A 13,303-nucleotide genomic window follows, 5' to 3' on the forward strand; every position below is an offset into this window, starting at 1 on the left:
ATATTGCTTCGTTTCTTCTTACAGCATACATGACATTATCCTGCTGCTGCTGGTAAGTTGCTTCAGTCGTGTCCGACTCTGTGCGACCCCCTGGTGGGGCAGCCCACCAGGCTTCCCCGTCCCTGGGATTCACCAGGCAAGAACACTGGAGTGGGTTGCCATTTCCTTCTCCAATGCATGAAAGTGAAAAGTGAAAGCAAGGACTCTCAGTCGTGTCCGACTCTTAGCAACCCCATGAACTGCAGCCTACCAGGCCTCTGTCCATGGGATTTTCCAGGCAAGAGTACTGCATGACATTATAACATTATATATATTTGTTTATTTGGGATTTTTGGCCACATTTTCCACTAAAGTGTAAGCTCCATGAGGGATCTTCTCCTTTTTTAGATGCCAGGCACATATTTAAGTGCTTACAATTATTTATTGTATGAATATTTTGACTTGTATTAGTGAACTTACATAGTAAATGTTTTGATTTTTACAGCTCAGATTGGTCCCCCAGATGTGCATTTAGAAGCTGAAGATAAGGCAATAATACTGAGCATCTCTCCCCCTGGAACAAAAGATAGTATCATGTGGGTTACGGATCGTTCAAGCTTTAGGTATAGCGTCGTTATCTGGAAAAACTCTTCAAGTCTAGAAGTAAGCATTATTTTTATCTTTGTTTGATGTGAGAGAAGAATGACATGAATTAATTGTAAAATTTGACTTTTTTTTTAAAGAACAGACTTCTCTTTTTTTAAATTATAGGAAAGAACTAAAACTGTTTATCCCGAAGATAAAATTTATAAACTGTCACCAGAGATTACTTATTGTTTAAAAGTTAGAGCAGAACTGCGTTTCCAGAATAAAGTTGGTTGCTATAGTCCAGTGTATTGTATAAATACCACAGGTAAGAAGGAAGTTTTGCTTTCAGTTCAGTAACTGTATATATAAATTGTTTGTTGTTGTTCATTTGCTAAGTTGTGTCTGACTCTTTGCGACCACATGGACTGTAGCCCACCAAGGTCCTCTGTCCTCCACTACCTCCCTAAGTTTGCTCAAATTCACGTCCATTGAGTTGGTGACACTGTCTAACCGTCTCATCCTCTGCTGCCCTCTTCACCTTTTGCCTTCAATCTTTCCCAGCATCAGGGTCTTTTCCAGTGAGTCAGCTCTTTGCATCAGGTGGCCAAAGTGTTGGAGCTTCAGCTTCAGCAACAGTCCTTCCAATGAATATTCAAGGCTGATTTCCTTTAGGATTGACTGATTTGCTCTCCTTGCAATCTATTAATTAATTGGCAACCTTTTAATTTTGCCGTTTTTCCCATAGTTGCTGAATTTTTTGTGTTGGTTTAGTAGACATCAAAACAAAAACATTCTCATGTTGATGTATGGCAGAATCCAAAGCAATATTGTAAAGCTATTATCCTCCAATTAAAAAGAAATACTTTTTTTTTCAAAAACATTTTAACAGCATTTACACAAGCAACAATGTTATTTGGGATTTTTGTCTCAAGTAAACAGTAATGAAAATTCTGTGTAAAAGTCCAAGTATTTTCTAATGACAGAAATTGTTTTTACTTGTTCAGAATCCATAAGAAGGGGAGATAGTCACTAGAAGAGCAGTTAGTATTCCAAAAAGCATACGTTTATAGGTGAAATGTTAAATTATGAAAGCATCCTGGTACATTTGATCTGTGGCATCTTGCCAACAATTAAGGTTTAAGGGTAGGAACTTGAATTTATTATTTTAATTATAAATTTAATATGCTTTGTTCTTAAAATCAAGCAGTGTAGAAGGAAGTTAAAGATTTCCTCTCCTGCTTCCTGACCCCATTCTGTTTACCAGAGACAAGCATCCCCAGCAGTGTATGTACAACCTTTCATACGTTTCTTCAGGGCTTATATTAGCATGTACTCAGACTTACAGTTTTGGGATGTTTTCTCTTTAAATTAAGGAATAAAGTTCTGTGTACACTCTGCTGTATTTAAAATGGGTAACCAAGAAGCACCTACTGTACAGCCCATGGAACTCTGCTCAGTGTTACGTGGCAGCCTTGACGGGAGGGGAGTTTGGGGGAGAATGGATACATGTGCACGTATCTCTAAGTCCCTTCACTGTTCACCCAAAACTATCATAGCAATGTTAATCTGCTATACCCCAGTACAAAAGAAAAAGTTTAAAAAAATAAAAAATAAAGTCCTGTCGGATATACTTTAAACTTGCTTGCTTAACCCAGTATATCGAGGCTCTCTTTTTATGTCAACACATATAGATCTATCACGTTCTTTTAAATGGCTGTGTAGTACTACCTTGTGTGAATACATACCGTAATTCATTTAGCTATTACCTCCTAATGGTGAGATGCAAGCCTTTTCTCTTCTTGCCCATGCTGTTAAGAATTCTTGCCATCTGTTATCTCACGAGAGTAAGTGTGTGTGTTTTCTTGTGTGTTCCTTATTGTCTAGAGAGACATAAAGTGCCTTCACCAGAAAATCTACAAATCAGTGCTAACAACCAGGTCTATGTTCTTAAGTGGGATTACCCATATGAAAAAGAAAACACGACTTTTCAAGCTCAGTGGCTCCGGTAAGTTCTGTTCCACAAATGTCCTTTTGCAGCTTATTTTTGCCCAGTGTGTTGGGTGTATTATAATATCTAGTATTCTTAGTAATGTTAGTCGTTCAATCACGCCCGATTCTTTGTGACTCCATGGACTGTAGCCCGCCAGCCTCCTCTGTCCATGGAATTCTCCAGGCAAGGGTACTGGAGTGGGTGGCCATTCCCTTCTCCAGGGGATCTTCCCGACCTAGGAAATGAGCCCATGTCTCCTGCATTGCAGGCAGCTTCTTTACCATCTGAGCCACCAGGGACTTACTGGCTCTATTTTTTTAAGATGTGATTCTAATTACATGTGTTATTTCCTCAGTCTGGAATACTTGACACATGACCGAGACCTTTTCTTCAAAACCCACTCCTTCCATGAGTCTTTGAAATGATCTCAGTCCAGTCGCTTGGTCTAGTTCAGTTCAAGTCAGTCCTCCTAACTGTCTTGATTGTTGTAGTGGCTTTGGCAGACTCCTTAGTGGTCAGTGGGAAACGAAGGAAGTTGGAGAGAGCTGTGCTCTGTGTGCTTGAGTAGAGACCAGCCAAGCATGAGCAAAGCTCAGCACGACATGAGTGAAAGAGGGCTGGGTATAGTTTACATTGATTGGAAAACTGGAGAGGATAAAAGGAGAGGGAGAGGAGAAGAGGATAATCAAGTGGAAGGTGAAGTGAACTCTGGGGGGAAAAGGGACGGCAAAGAAAGAGGTACTGAGGGCAGAGGAATCGAGGGACCAAAGCGAGTATAGGTCAGGTAGGGAAGGAAGAGTGAGAAGAAAGAGACTAGAAAGACAGAGAAAGTGAGGGAGAAGGGAAGTCGATACTGCTACAGTTGATTACTCTCCACCCTTCAGTGTTAGTTTTGAAGCAACAACAGTTTGTTTAATAAATGCATTCATGTGTGGAATACAAATAACAAAGGTTGCAGAGGTCAGAAATGTAAAGGTGAGTGCGGGACTGGAGAGTCCGCAGAAGCCATTTGGAAGGAGAGGTTTTGTGAAGGAGGCCTTGACTGTTGCTGAGTCACGTATTTTTCAGTGACAAGAGAAGGCATTCCAGGCTGGGGCTACACGTACATGGGAAAGCTCGGGATATGAAGAGACAAAATCAGATCAGGGTAACGAGGAGGTGTCCATTTCCCTGTGCTCTGTAGTGAACTAGCACAGACTCAGCAGCTTAAAAAACACGGCTTCTTATCTCTCAGTGACTTCAGGTCAGGAATGCAGGTGTAGCTTCGCTGGGTCCTCTGCTCGGGGTCTCACAAGGCTGAGGTCAGAGTGTCAGCCGGGACTGCTCTCTCATCCAGGCTGTCTTGTGGTGTCTCCTAAGCTCACATGGTGGTTGGTAGAGTCCATTTCTGGCAGCTGTAGAACGCGTGGGGGCCTGCTGCCTCAGAGGCCTCAACAGAGACAACCTCTGCCCCTAGACCCTCCTTGAAAGGCTCATCTGATCAGGTCAGGCCCAACCAGGATAGGCTCTCATGTGATTAACTCAAAGTCCACTGGCTTGGGACCTTGATTTCATTTGTAAAATCCCTTCACCTTTGCCAAGTAATGTAACCTAATCAAGAGTTCGTGGATTCTGCCTGCCCACACTCAGGGGGAGGGGGTGATGGCGGGCTCGTGCACCAGAGGGTAGGAATCTTGGAGGCCAGTTTGGAATTTTGCCTGCAAGAGGGGAAGACCTGCTTCGAGAATAGCAGAACACTGAGCCTGGGAGAGCAGCAACAGAGAGCATTGAATTAACAAGATGGAGTAAAGTTAGGCTTCGCCTTAGACTCTCCTACAGGCATTTGAGTGCCATTGGGAGTCTGGTGTTGAGCGATGGGTAACATGAGGCCTGTGTTTGAGGAGCATGAAGATGGCCACATGGTGTGTGGTGCAGTGGACTGAAGACGAGGGAGCCAGTTCGGAGGCTGCCATGATTCTGGGCTTGAACTGAAATGCTTGGAGCTGTTGGTCTCTGAGCAGTCCGTTAACCTCTCCAGACCCTCTCTGATTGTTCAGACTTGCTCTCAGAACCCTGGTGTGTATCTGAGCCCTGACCCATGGGTATGCAGGTACACATCTAGCAGCTGGCCTTCCAGAAGGGAAAAGCTTTACCCATAGTGTTTGCCGGTTTTTATAACGCAGCTAATCCTGCTGTGGCCATTTTCAAGCGCCCAGCAGCATGTCTGTCCACTGGACATGGAGTTGGGAAGAGGCACAGTAAGCCCTCCACCATATTCCACTGTTCAGACACAATAGATGTGAATAGCATTGAGCATAGATAAAATGTAGGGAAAATAATTAGGACAAGATGAGTTTTGCATTTTTATCGCTTTAGGTTTTAATACAGCATATTTATTTGTAAGTTTATGTAACTTTTAACAATGGCTGCATTTAACAGCTAGCTGGTAGCATTCCTGAAAATTCAGCGGTTGTTTTAGTGCACCGGCAGGAGCCAGCCCTTCACACTCCTTCCTCATAACCTGCTTCAGCAAGGTCTTTGGTTTTCGTTTGTGAACACATTTTTTTCCACTGTCCTGTGAGTTTCCCGAGGGTGAGGACCGTTTATCTCTGTAACTTTGGCGCCTAACAGAATGTCTGGCCTATTACGGGTACTCAGTACAAGTTTACTGAACTAATGTGTTTGGAATAAAAAACATCTTTTTGTCTTAAAGTGGCTTTTTTAAAAAGATTCCTGGGAAACATTCAGCCAAATGGAAACAAATACTGAACTGTGAAAATGTCACAACTACCCGCTGTGTCTTTCCTCGATTTGTTTTCTCAAATGGAATTTACTATGTCCGTGTACAAGCATCTAATGGAAATGGTACATCTTTTTGGTCTGAAGAGAAGGAATTTAATGTTGGAATGGAACGTAAGCCAATAGTTTTTATTTTACTTTGTGATTCTCCAATTATGAATTCTTACGATTGTTTTGTAGTCTAATATGAACTTTGTGTCTTTACACATTTTTTTTTTTCTAGCTATCATATTTCCTCCAGTCATCAGCATGAAATCCATTACTGATGATTCACTGCTTGTCAGTGTTGGTGCTTCAGAAGAGTCTGAAAACATGTCTGTGAATCAGCTCTACCCGCTAATTTATGAAGTAATTCTTTGGGAAAACACTTCAAATGCTGAGGTAAAAAGACTGTGTAGTATAGGTTTATAACTTAGAGTTATGACTATGATTTGTGTAAGCAAAGCTTGAAGTTAAAATGGCAGGGAAATTTTTAAACTTCTACACTATATGATTAACTCAGATATTTTCAATAGGAAGAAACTGGCATTTCATGTTTTACTCGGTAAGAGTTACAGTCAGCTGCATCTGGGCCCCAGTTTGTTGTTGTTGGTTTGGGGGGCGGTTGGCCTCGCCAAGTGGCATGCAGAACCTTAGTTCCCTGATCAGGGAAGAGAACTCGTCTGCCCTGCAGTAGAAGCACGAGGTCCTAACCACGGGGCCACCAGAAACCTACCCCCAGTTAGTCTCTAAAATTCAGACCCTGAGTTCATTTGTACTCGGTCAGAATCTCTGAGGGTAGAACTCAGGAATTTTTATCATGATCCTCAGGTATTCATGAACCAGGGTTTCTCAACACAACTGCCATTTGGGTTGGACGATTAGTTGCAGGAGCTGCCTTGTGCATTATAGGATGGATGCTGCTGGGAAAGATTGAGGGCAGGAGGAAAAGGGGATGACAGAGGATGAGATGGCTGGATGGCATCATCGACTCAATGGACATGGCTTTGGGTGGACTCAGGGAGTTGGTGATGGAGAGGGAGGCCTGGCGTGCTGCGGTTCACGAGGTTGCAAAGAGTCGGACACAACTGAGCGACTGAACTGAACTGAACTGAGTGATACCCTCCCCGCTCCTCACTAGGCGCCTGTAGCCACCCCTCCCAGGCATGACAACCCAGACTACCTCCATGTAGTGCCAGACACCGGGGCACCGCCAAGAGGACAAAAACTGGTTCTCAGGGGACAAAAGACTCTTAGCTGTTATCATGCTTCGTGACCCTAAAATTCAGAAACCACTGACAGGCTAATGCACGTCAGATAATCCACATTATTCCTAGATCACATTTCCCTGTGGAATTACCATCAAGGAATCAGCCTTTAAAAATCTGGTACAGTTAAGTTAGTGAAATTTGTGACTTCATTTTCTGTTGAAAATTTAAGAAAAGTCCAATGATTTGGATACTTTCATTTTAACTATCTGAAGACTCTGTAACCATAGCACAGTTTAGCCCTGTTGAGTATTGTGGTTAGTTCTAAGTCCTCCCTAGATCTGGAAAACCTAGATTTGTGTCTCAGACCACCAAATGGTGTAACCTTAGTTCAGTTCAGTTCAGTTCAGTCGCTCAGTCGTGTCTGACTCTTTGTGACCCCATGAATCGCAGCACGCCAGGCCTCCCTGTCCATCACCAACTCCCGGAGTCACCTACCAACCTGGGGAGTTCATCTTTCAGTGTCCTATCTTTTTGCCTTTTCATACTGTTCATGGGGTTCTCAAGGCAAGAATACTGAAGTGGTTTGCCATGCCCTTCTCTGGTGGACCACATTCTGTCAGACCTCTCCACCATGACCCATCCGTCTTGGGTAACCTTAGGCAAGGTGCTTAACCACTAAAACTTCGTTTCCTCTTCTCTAATGTGGCGGGGGTCATATCAACTTAATTTTTTTTGAACAGATGTTTATAAGGTTTAAAAGGAGTTAGTATTTATGGAAATACCTACCACAATGCTTGACAAAGAGAGGTTCAATAACCTTTATTTGCCATCCTGTTTTATGCTGGATAAGACATCAGTAATTACAGTCATAATAACAGCTCATATGTATTGGATACTTATTATGTATCAGGTGCCGGGCTAAGTATTTTACATGAATTGTCTCAATCAGTCTTCCAAACAACACTGCCAGACAGTTGGATCGATTAAATTACTCTTCAGCAAATACTTGGGATGGAGTATCCATTCCTGCTTTGCTGATGCTGGGCTGTAGGCGGTGAAACGTGAGGGGATGTGGTATGACTGAGGCCTTAAGTGCACCTGTGTGGTTTGGCTTGGCTCTTGCACTTCTCCCATTTGCCAAGAGGAAAGCAAGCTCCACGTGATCTGTGGGCCAAGGTGGATGAGAGACTGTAGAGCAGACCTGAACCTGATCCACGGCCTCAGTGAGAGCTCCCCCACCCAATCCACTCACAATCCGCTCACGAGTAATAAAAACAAATACGTTCTGTATACATGTATATGTGTGGCTGAGTCCCATTGCTGTCCACCTGAAACTCTCAACAGCACTGTTAATTGGCTGTACCCCAATACAAAATAAAAAGTTTAATTCTTTTAAAAAAATAAAAATATGTCTTGAGCCACAGGCTGTTTTGTTACACAGCATTGCACAATGTTATTTTGTTGTACTTGGCGTGTTTTGTTACACCACAGTAACAAAACAATAGCAATAGCTGACTAATACAAATAGGAGTAGTAATTGTCCTCACTTTACAGATCTGGGAATAGGGCCCAGGGAAATTAAATAACTTGCCTAAGGCTACATAGCTATAAGTAACATCTTGATACAGGCAATTTGAGACCAGACCCCCCTACACTTGATTTGTTCTTCCACTAATCAGAGGTAACACGATGGTGATTCAGCCAAATCAGTATGTATTGATAAAATAACTTCAAGCTGTCTTAGAACTATATGGTATTCTTCTTTTGGCAGCAGCATGTTTCACTTTTGAGTTTGGTAATGGTGTGTTGTCCAAAATAAATTTATATTTCTTAAAATCCACCAACCAAATGTTTGGGAGAGGCTAATCTTAGAATGAATATTTAAGGAATTCAGAAAACAGGTATTCCTTGTGTGATTTCTTGGGGTTCTAAATTTTATCAATGATTTACTTATTTTTTTACAGAGAAAAGTTCTAGAGGAAAGAACCAATTTTACCTTTCTTAACTTGAAACCGCTGACTGTGTATTGTGTCAAAGCCAGAGCACTCATTGAAGATGACGGGTGGAGTAAAAGCAGCATTTTTAGTGATACTGTGTGTGGGAAAACAAAACCAGGTCAGGATCTTTTATTATACCTTTCTTTTTTAATGTCGCCAGATTTAATAAAAAAAAATAACCAATTCTTTGAAAACTGTAAAATATTTGTGTTTTACCACAAAAATATAGAGAATGTTTTCTTCATGAACTATGTGAATCAAAAGCAGACCTTCACACTGAGCTGTTTAGTTTTACAAAATATTTTTAATACTTAACTTAGTTCAGTGGTTTTTGCATGCTTTATATTTTATGCATACCCACATAATTAATTTCTTTTATTACTCTTAGAATTTAATGAGACTTTTATTTTTTATATAACCTTTGATATAATTATCATGTGGAAATCCCTTAGTTGTGAATTTTTTATGTTATTGGTATTGTTTAACAGAATGTAAATTTGCTTTCACATGGCTGTATTTCTTTCACACAAACTGTCAGCAGTCTTAATGTATTTGTGTGTCAAAACCTATATTGATGCTAAACACCATTTATTTGTTTTTAGGAAATACTTCCCAAACCTGGCTTATAGCTGGAATTTGCACTGCATTGTTTTCTATTGCTGTGGTCATTTATGTTGTGAAAGTCTTCTTGAGATGTCTCAATTACATGTTCTTTCCATCAAGTAAACCTCCTTCCTCTGTTGACGAGGTAGGTTACTTTTCTTGGTCAACAGCTAGCTGGATTTTTCTGAAAATGAAAGGGAAATATATTTGATTTCAACAGAATATAAATGTGTTCGTGATATTCAAAAAATAATGCAAACTGACCTGGGTTTTTTCCTTCAGAGTTTCAGAAAACTGACTTCAGAAGCAGTCATTCAATAGAATGTAACATGGAACAGAAGGATGTGTCCTTAATCTCATATTTTCCTGGCACTTTGGCTGCTGTGGCACTTGTTTTACCACCTATATTCCCAAAAAGGTTAAAACATTGTCGCCAGTGCAAAAACTTTATTCTGTGGATGAAATCACAGAAAACGAGATAGAGAAACACGCGTTTCCTCTGGCAGCACCTCGGTGTTTTGGTTGGCACGTCTGTGCGTCTGTGCGGTTGGCATAGTTAATGAAAGCACGAAGCGATGACCGTCAGAGCGTAGACACTGCCCCAGGGTGACATCTTCACCTGGAGTGGCTCCCCTGCTGCCTGCCTTGTTCAGGTTCACAGGCTTTGGAGCTCGAGGCCAGAAGGTGGACTCACTGAGGGGCTGTAGTGTATTTGCACTGACTGGCTGTGAACTTGCAAAGCTCAGTTGTGAGCACTTGCACGAGTGCCCGTAGCTCTAAAGCAGCGCCAGCAGGGCCACCCAGTAGAACTGTGAGGAGCGAGGGAGGGAAAGCAGAGAGACCCAGCACTGTGCCAGCGCTCTGTACACACGAGCTGTTCGACTCTCTTATCCCTGAGTTTCCTACTGTCGCTTCTATACGCTCTTCTATTCAGAGCTGTTATTTAAAGAACTTTACGACTAGCATGTTACAGCAGCTCATTACTCTAAGCGGAACTGGGGAAAAAAGTTAACTTCTCCCTTGTGCTTCTTCTGGATGTTTTCGGATTGGGTACCAACACTTTTATTATTTCACAATAAAATTTCCCCAATCCCAGTGCCCTCCCTTTCCTTCCTTAACACCACGCTGTTCCACCTCCTGTCCCTCACAGCACAGTGGACTTTCTTAGAGACTCTGGATAATTTCCCCAAAACAATACTAATATGTACATGACCTCACTGGTGGTGGTTTTATTCCAAACACAATAGTGCAGTGGATATGCTCTTAGCTCGCTTTTTAATATGCATGTCAAAAGATAGGATTTCTAGATAGAGGATTTAACAAACTGAAGCTTATTGGAACTCGAAAACTACTTTTTGTTCTTTTAAATAATCTGTTTCTGTTCTTTCCCTTTTGAATTAGTATTTCTCTGAACAGCCACTAAGGAATCTACTCCTTTCTACTTCTGAGGAAAAAACGGAAAGATGTTTTATAATTGAAAATGCAAGCATTATTACTGAAATAGAAGAGACTAATGAAATTGATGAAGGTCACAAAAAGTTCAGTTCCCAAACTAGTCAAGATTCAGGAAACTATTCGAATGAAGATGAAAACAGTGGAAGTAAAATAAGTGAAGAGTTTCTGCAACAGGACAGTGGGTAACCAGGAATGAACCCTAAAACATTAGGGAGTCTTGCAAGAGTCAGAGTGGGAGCCTGGGCTTTTTGCTGTTCTCAGTAACTGTCAAAAGAAGATTGCCCATGTCGGGGGAAGAAAAATCGTCTTCAGATCACAGGTCCTAAAAATACAGGCAAGCACTTCACTATTTAAAATGAATTTCAAGAAGTTTTCTGCGTTCTTTGCCATGTGTCAAGTCTTGAAAGACCTGTCATTTGACCTGCCTTGGATGAGAGGCGTTAAATCCAGAAGATACCCTCTGTCTTCCTCATGTTACCTTAAGCACCCCTGTGCTGTCCTGTGGTGTTCCTGTCATCTGGTGCTTTCGCTGTGTTTCATTCATTCCTTTTCCCTTGCACCATTACAGTTCACTACTTTTCAGGAGATATTTACAACATTTGGTCTTTGGACACTGTGTCCAAAGAAAAACCTGAATACCACCATCACTTGATTTTCTGAAAAAGTAGCTTACTCTGGAAAACAGCTGCAGATGCCAGAAACATGGTCCTTACAGGTTTTCAGGGGAATTCTCTCCGTTTATACCAATCACATTTGTACCAGTTGCAGGAGATGTGGGTTCAGTCCTTGGGTCAGGAAGATCCCCTAGAGGAGGACAAGGCAACCCACTCCAGTATTCATGCCTGGAAAATCCCATAGACGGAGGAGCCTAGTGGGCTACAGCCCACGAGGTCGCAGAGAGTCGAACATGACTGAAGCAACTGACCATGCATGCACACATACCAATTACATTGGCCTCTACGTCACAGTTACCCATCCGTTCTGCGGTTTAGGATTAAAACCATCTCATCTTTTACTATGTACATTAAGCCTTCCTGTTTCAGAACATTAGAACAACAGCTTCTGACTAGAAGGCATAATCCCTAAAATTACAGAGAAATGGGAAACAGTCTGAGTAGAGAAATTACTGTTATCTCTTAAGATATGGGAGTGTGTGACATTAGTCACAACGTATGTAAAGTCTTGGGATCAGAAAATGCTACTGACAGAGTAAGAAGTATAGCGAGTCAGTGGGAAAGAAGCAGGTGACTTTAGTGAAAAAGAAGAACAACGTGTATCGTCAACTTTTGATTACTAAGATCCTGGAGGGCAGGCATTTGCTTTCATGGCTCATCTGTGTCATTTCTTAACAGCAGGCCAGCTTCTGTCCACTATGGGGCAGTATTCAGGTATTGCTTCTGCTAGCCTGCATGCACTCAAGGAAATGCAAGTTATTTATCATCAAAGCGTGGGAGGAAATGAACTAGGAAGGAAACCTAGTTTTTTAAAATTATGTAATACCTCTCAAAGGCATCTATAGCTTACGTTTAAATGATTTTACTATTTGGGCTTATTCGTGGAGATCCTGCAGAGAAAGGAAGCATAGGAATTCTGGCTACCTCTGTCCGAGGCCAAGTTCTCAGCTTCAGTCGTTGCAGCAGAACTGAGAGGGAAGAGAGATGGCACCACCCAGTACGTCAAGTCCGGCCAGACTCCTTTAGAGTGGTCTGCGGGGTCTTCTGGATGGAAGAAGAGGTTGAAAGCAGCCGCACTGGGAAGGGCTGTGACACTCTGCCCGTCCTCTCCAGAGCACCTCGTGCTTCCCAGGGCCTCCATCCAGCCCCCTCGGGGAGTGCACGCGTCAGGGGGCCCCCACTCTCTGCTGCAGAATCCTTCCAGGGACCCAAACGCACCTCCGATCCTCTGACCAGAGGCATTTGGTTTAAAGCAGATCAGCGTTGGCCCTTTGCTGGTAAAGGCCCCGTCCATTCGTGGGAACTTGTCACTGTCGAGAGGACCCCGCCCTGCCCTGCACTCGGGTCTGGGATTTTCCACAGGAAAAAGGCTGCTTTGGACTTGGAACAGTGCCTTTGTGGGACGTGGCAGAGGGAAAACTAGGGCATTAAAATGCAAAGACACTGCTGAAGTCACTAGGTCCCTGGATGTGGGAGTATGTGTGTCTTTGGGGTTTAAGACCCCCTGTGGTTTTTCAATGAACAAGCATCTGAGCGACCTCGAACAAAAACTCCTCCATTTTGCCACGTCTTGCAGACCTGAAAACGCAGTTCCATCCCATTCTTCATTATGGTTCATATTTAGCTTAATCAGGATGTTCTTACTTGTAAGATGGTAAGTATTTTTTTCTGAAAAAAGAGTTTGCTTGCAAATACTATATACTTGAGAGCAGCAATAAACTTCCTCAGATCTGTGATACTGATAGCTCTTGGAGAGGCTGGATATAATCTAAGCATTTATGTAGAAGATTTGTGTCATTATAGCCAGAAATCATGTATTCATATGTAATATAGATTAATATATACATAGTGACATGGATCTGTAAACATACATGTTCACATGCATGATATTGGCTACTATGCCACTAGTATATCCATAAAGACTTAAAATAGGTTCTAGTTAGAAAAGTATAAATGCTGCTCTAGAATTATGAACTTCAAAATCTTGACCAGAAATTTGCAGCGTATAAAATTATTTCAAAAATATGTATTTAGGGACTTCTTTGTGGT

General features: G+C 42.1%; 1 protein-coding gene and 1 long non-coding RNA gene across 10 annotated transcripts in view; one reads left to right on the forward strand and one right to left on the reverse strand.

The window, feature by feature from the left end:
- The window catches only part of LOC145539243 (uncharacterized), a 3,838-nt gene extending 1,654 nt beyond the window's left edge, over positions 1 to 2,184 (reverse strand). The window contains exon 1 of the long non-coding RNA XR_014077664.1: positions 232 to 2,184. This is a non-coding gene — a long non-coding RNA (uncharacterized LOC145539243). The remainder of the gene's footprint in view (positions 1 to 231) is intronic.
- Positions 1 to 12,996, forward strand: part of IFNAR1 (interferon alpha and beta receptor subunit 1) — a 27,096-nt gene extending 14,100 nt beyond the window's left edge. For 6 of the 9 annotated variants that reach the window (XM_081572923.1, XM_081572926.1, XM_081572928.1 and 3 more), the window contains 8 exons: positions 485 to 642; positions 751 to 892; positions 2,452 to 2,572; positions 5,250 to 5,449; positions 5,559 to 5,716; positions 8,490 to 8,640; positions 9,125 to 9,270; positions 10,527 to 12,996. In XM_081572923.1, the coding sequence (XP_081429049.1) occupies positions 485 to 642; positions 751 to 892; positions 2,452 to 2,572; positions 5,250 to 5,449; positions 5,559 to 5,716; positions 8,490 to 8,640; positions 9,125 to 9,270; positions 10,527 to 10,766 (1,316 nt within the window). In that variant the 3' untranslated portion in view covers positions 10,767 to 12,996. Of the gene's footprint in view, positions 1 to 484; positions 643 to 750; positions 893 to 2,451; positions 2,573 to 5,249; positions 5,450 to 5,558; positions 5,717 to 8,489; positions 8,641 to 9,124; positions 9,271 to 9,407; positions 10,221 to 10,526 lie in introns of those variants that run through there. The other 3 variants (XM_081572925.1, XM_081572927.1, XM_081572931.1) reach the window with 3 other exon arrangements.
- Positions 12,997 to 13,303: the final 307 nt, after the last annotated feature.

This window comes from Giraffa tippelskirchi, chromosome 2, assembly GCF_054371585.1.
Source record: "Giraffa tippelskirchi isolate mGirTip1 chromosome 2, T2T-mGirTip1v1.2.pri, whole genome shotgun sequence".
Classification (NCBI taxonomy): Eukaryota; Metazoa; Chordata; class Mammalia; order Artiodactyla; family Giraffidae; genus Giraffa; species Giraffa tippelskirchi.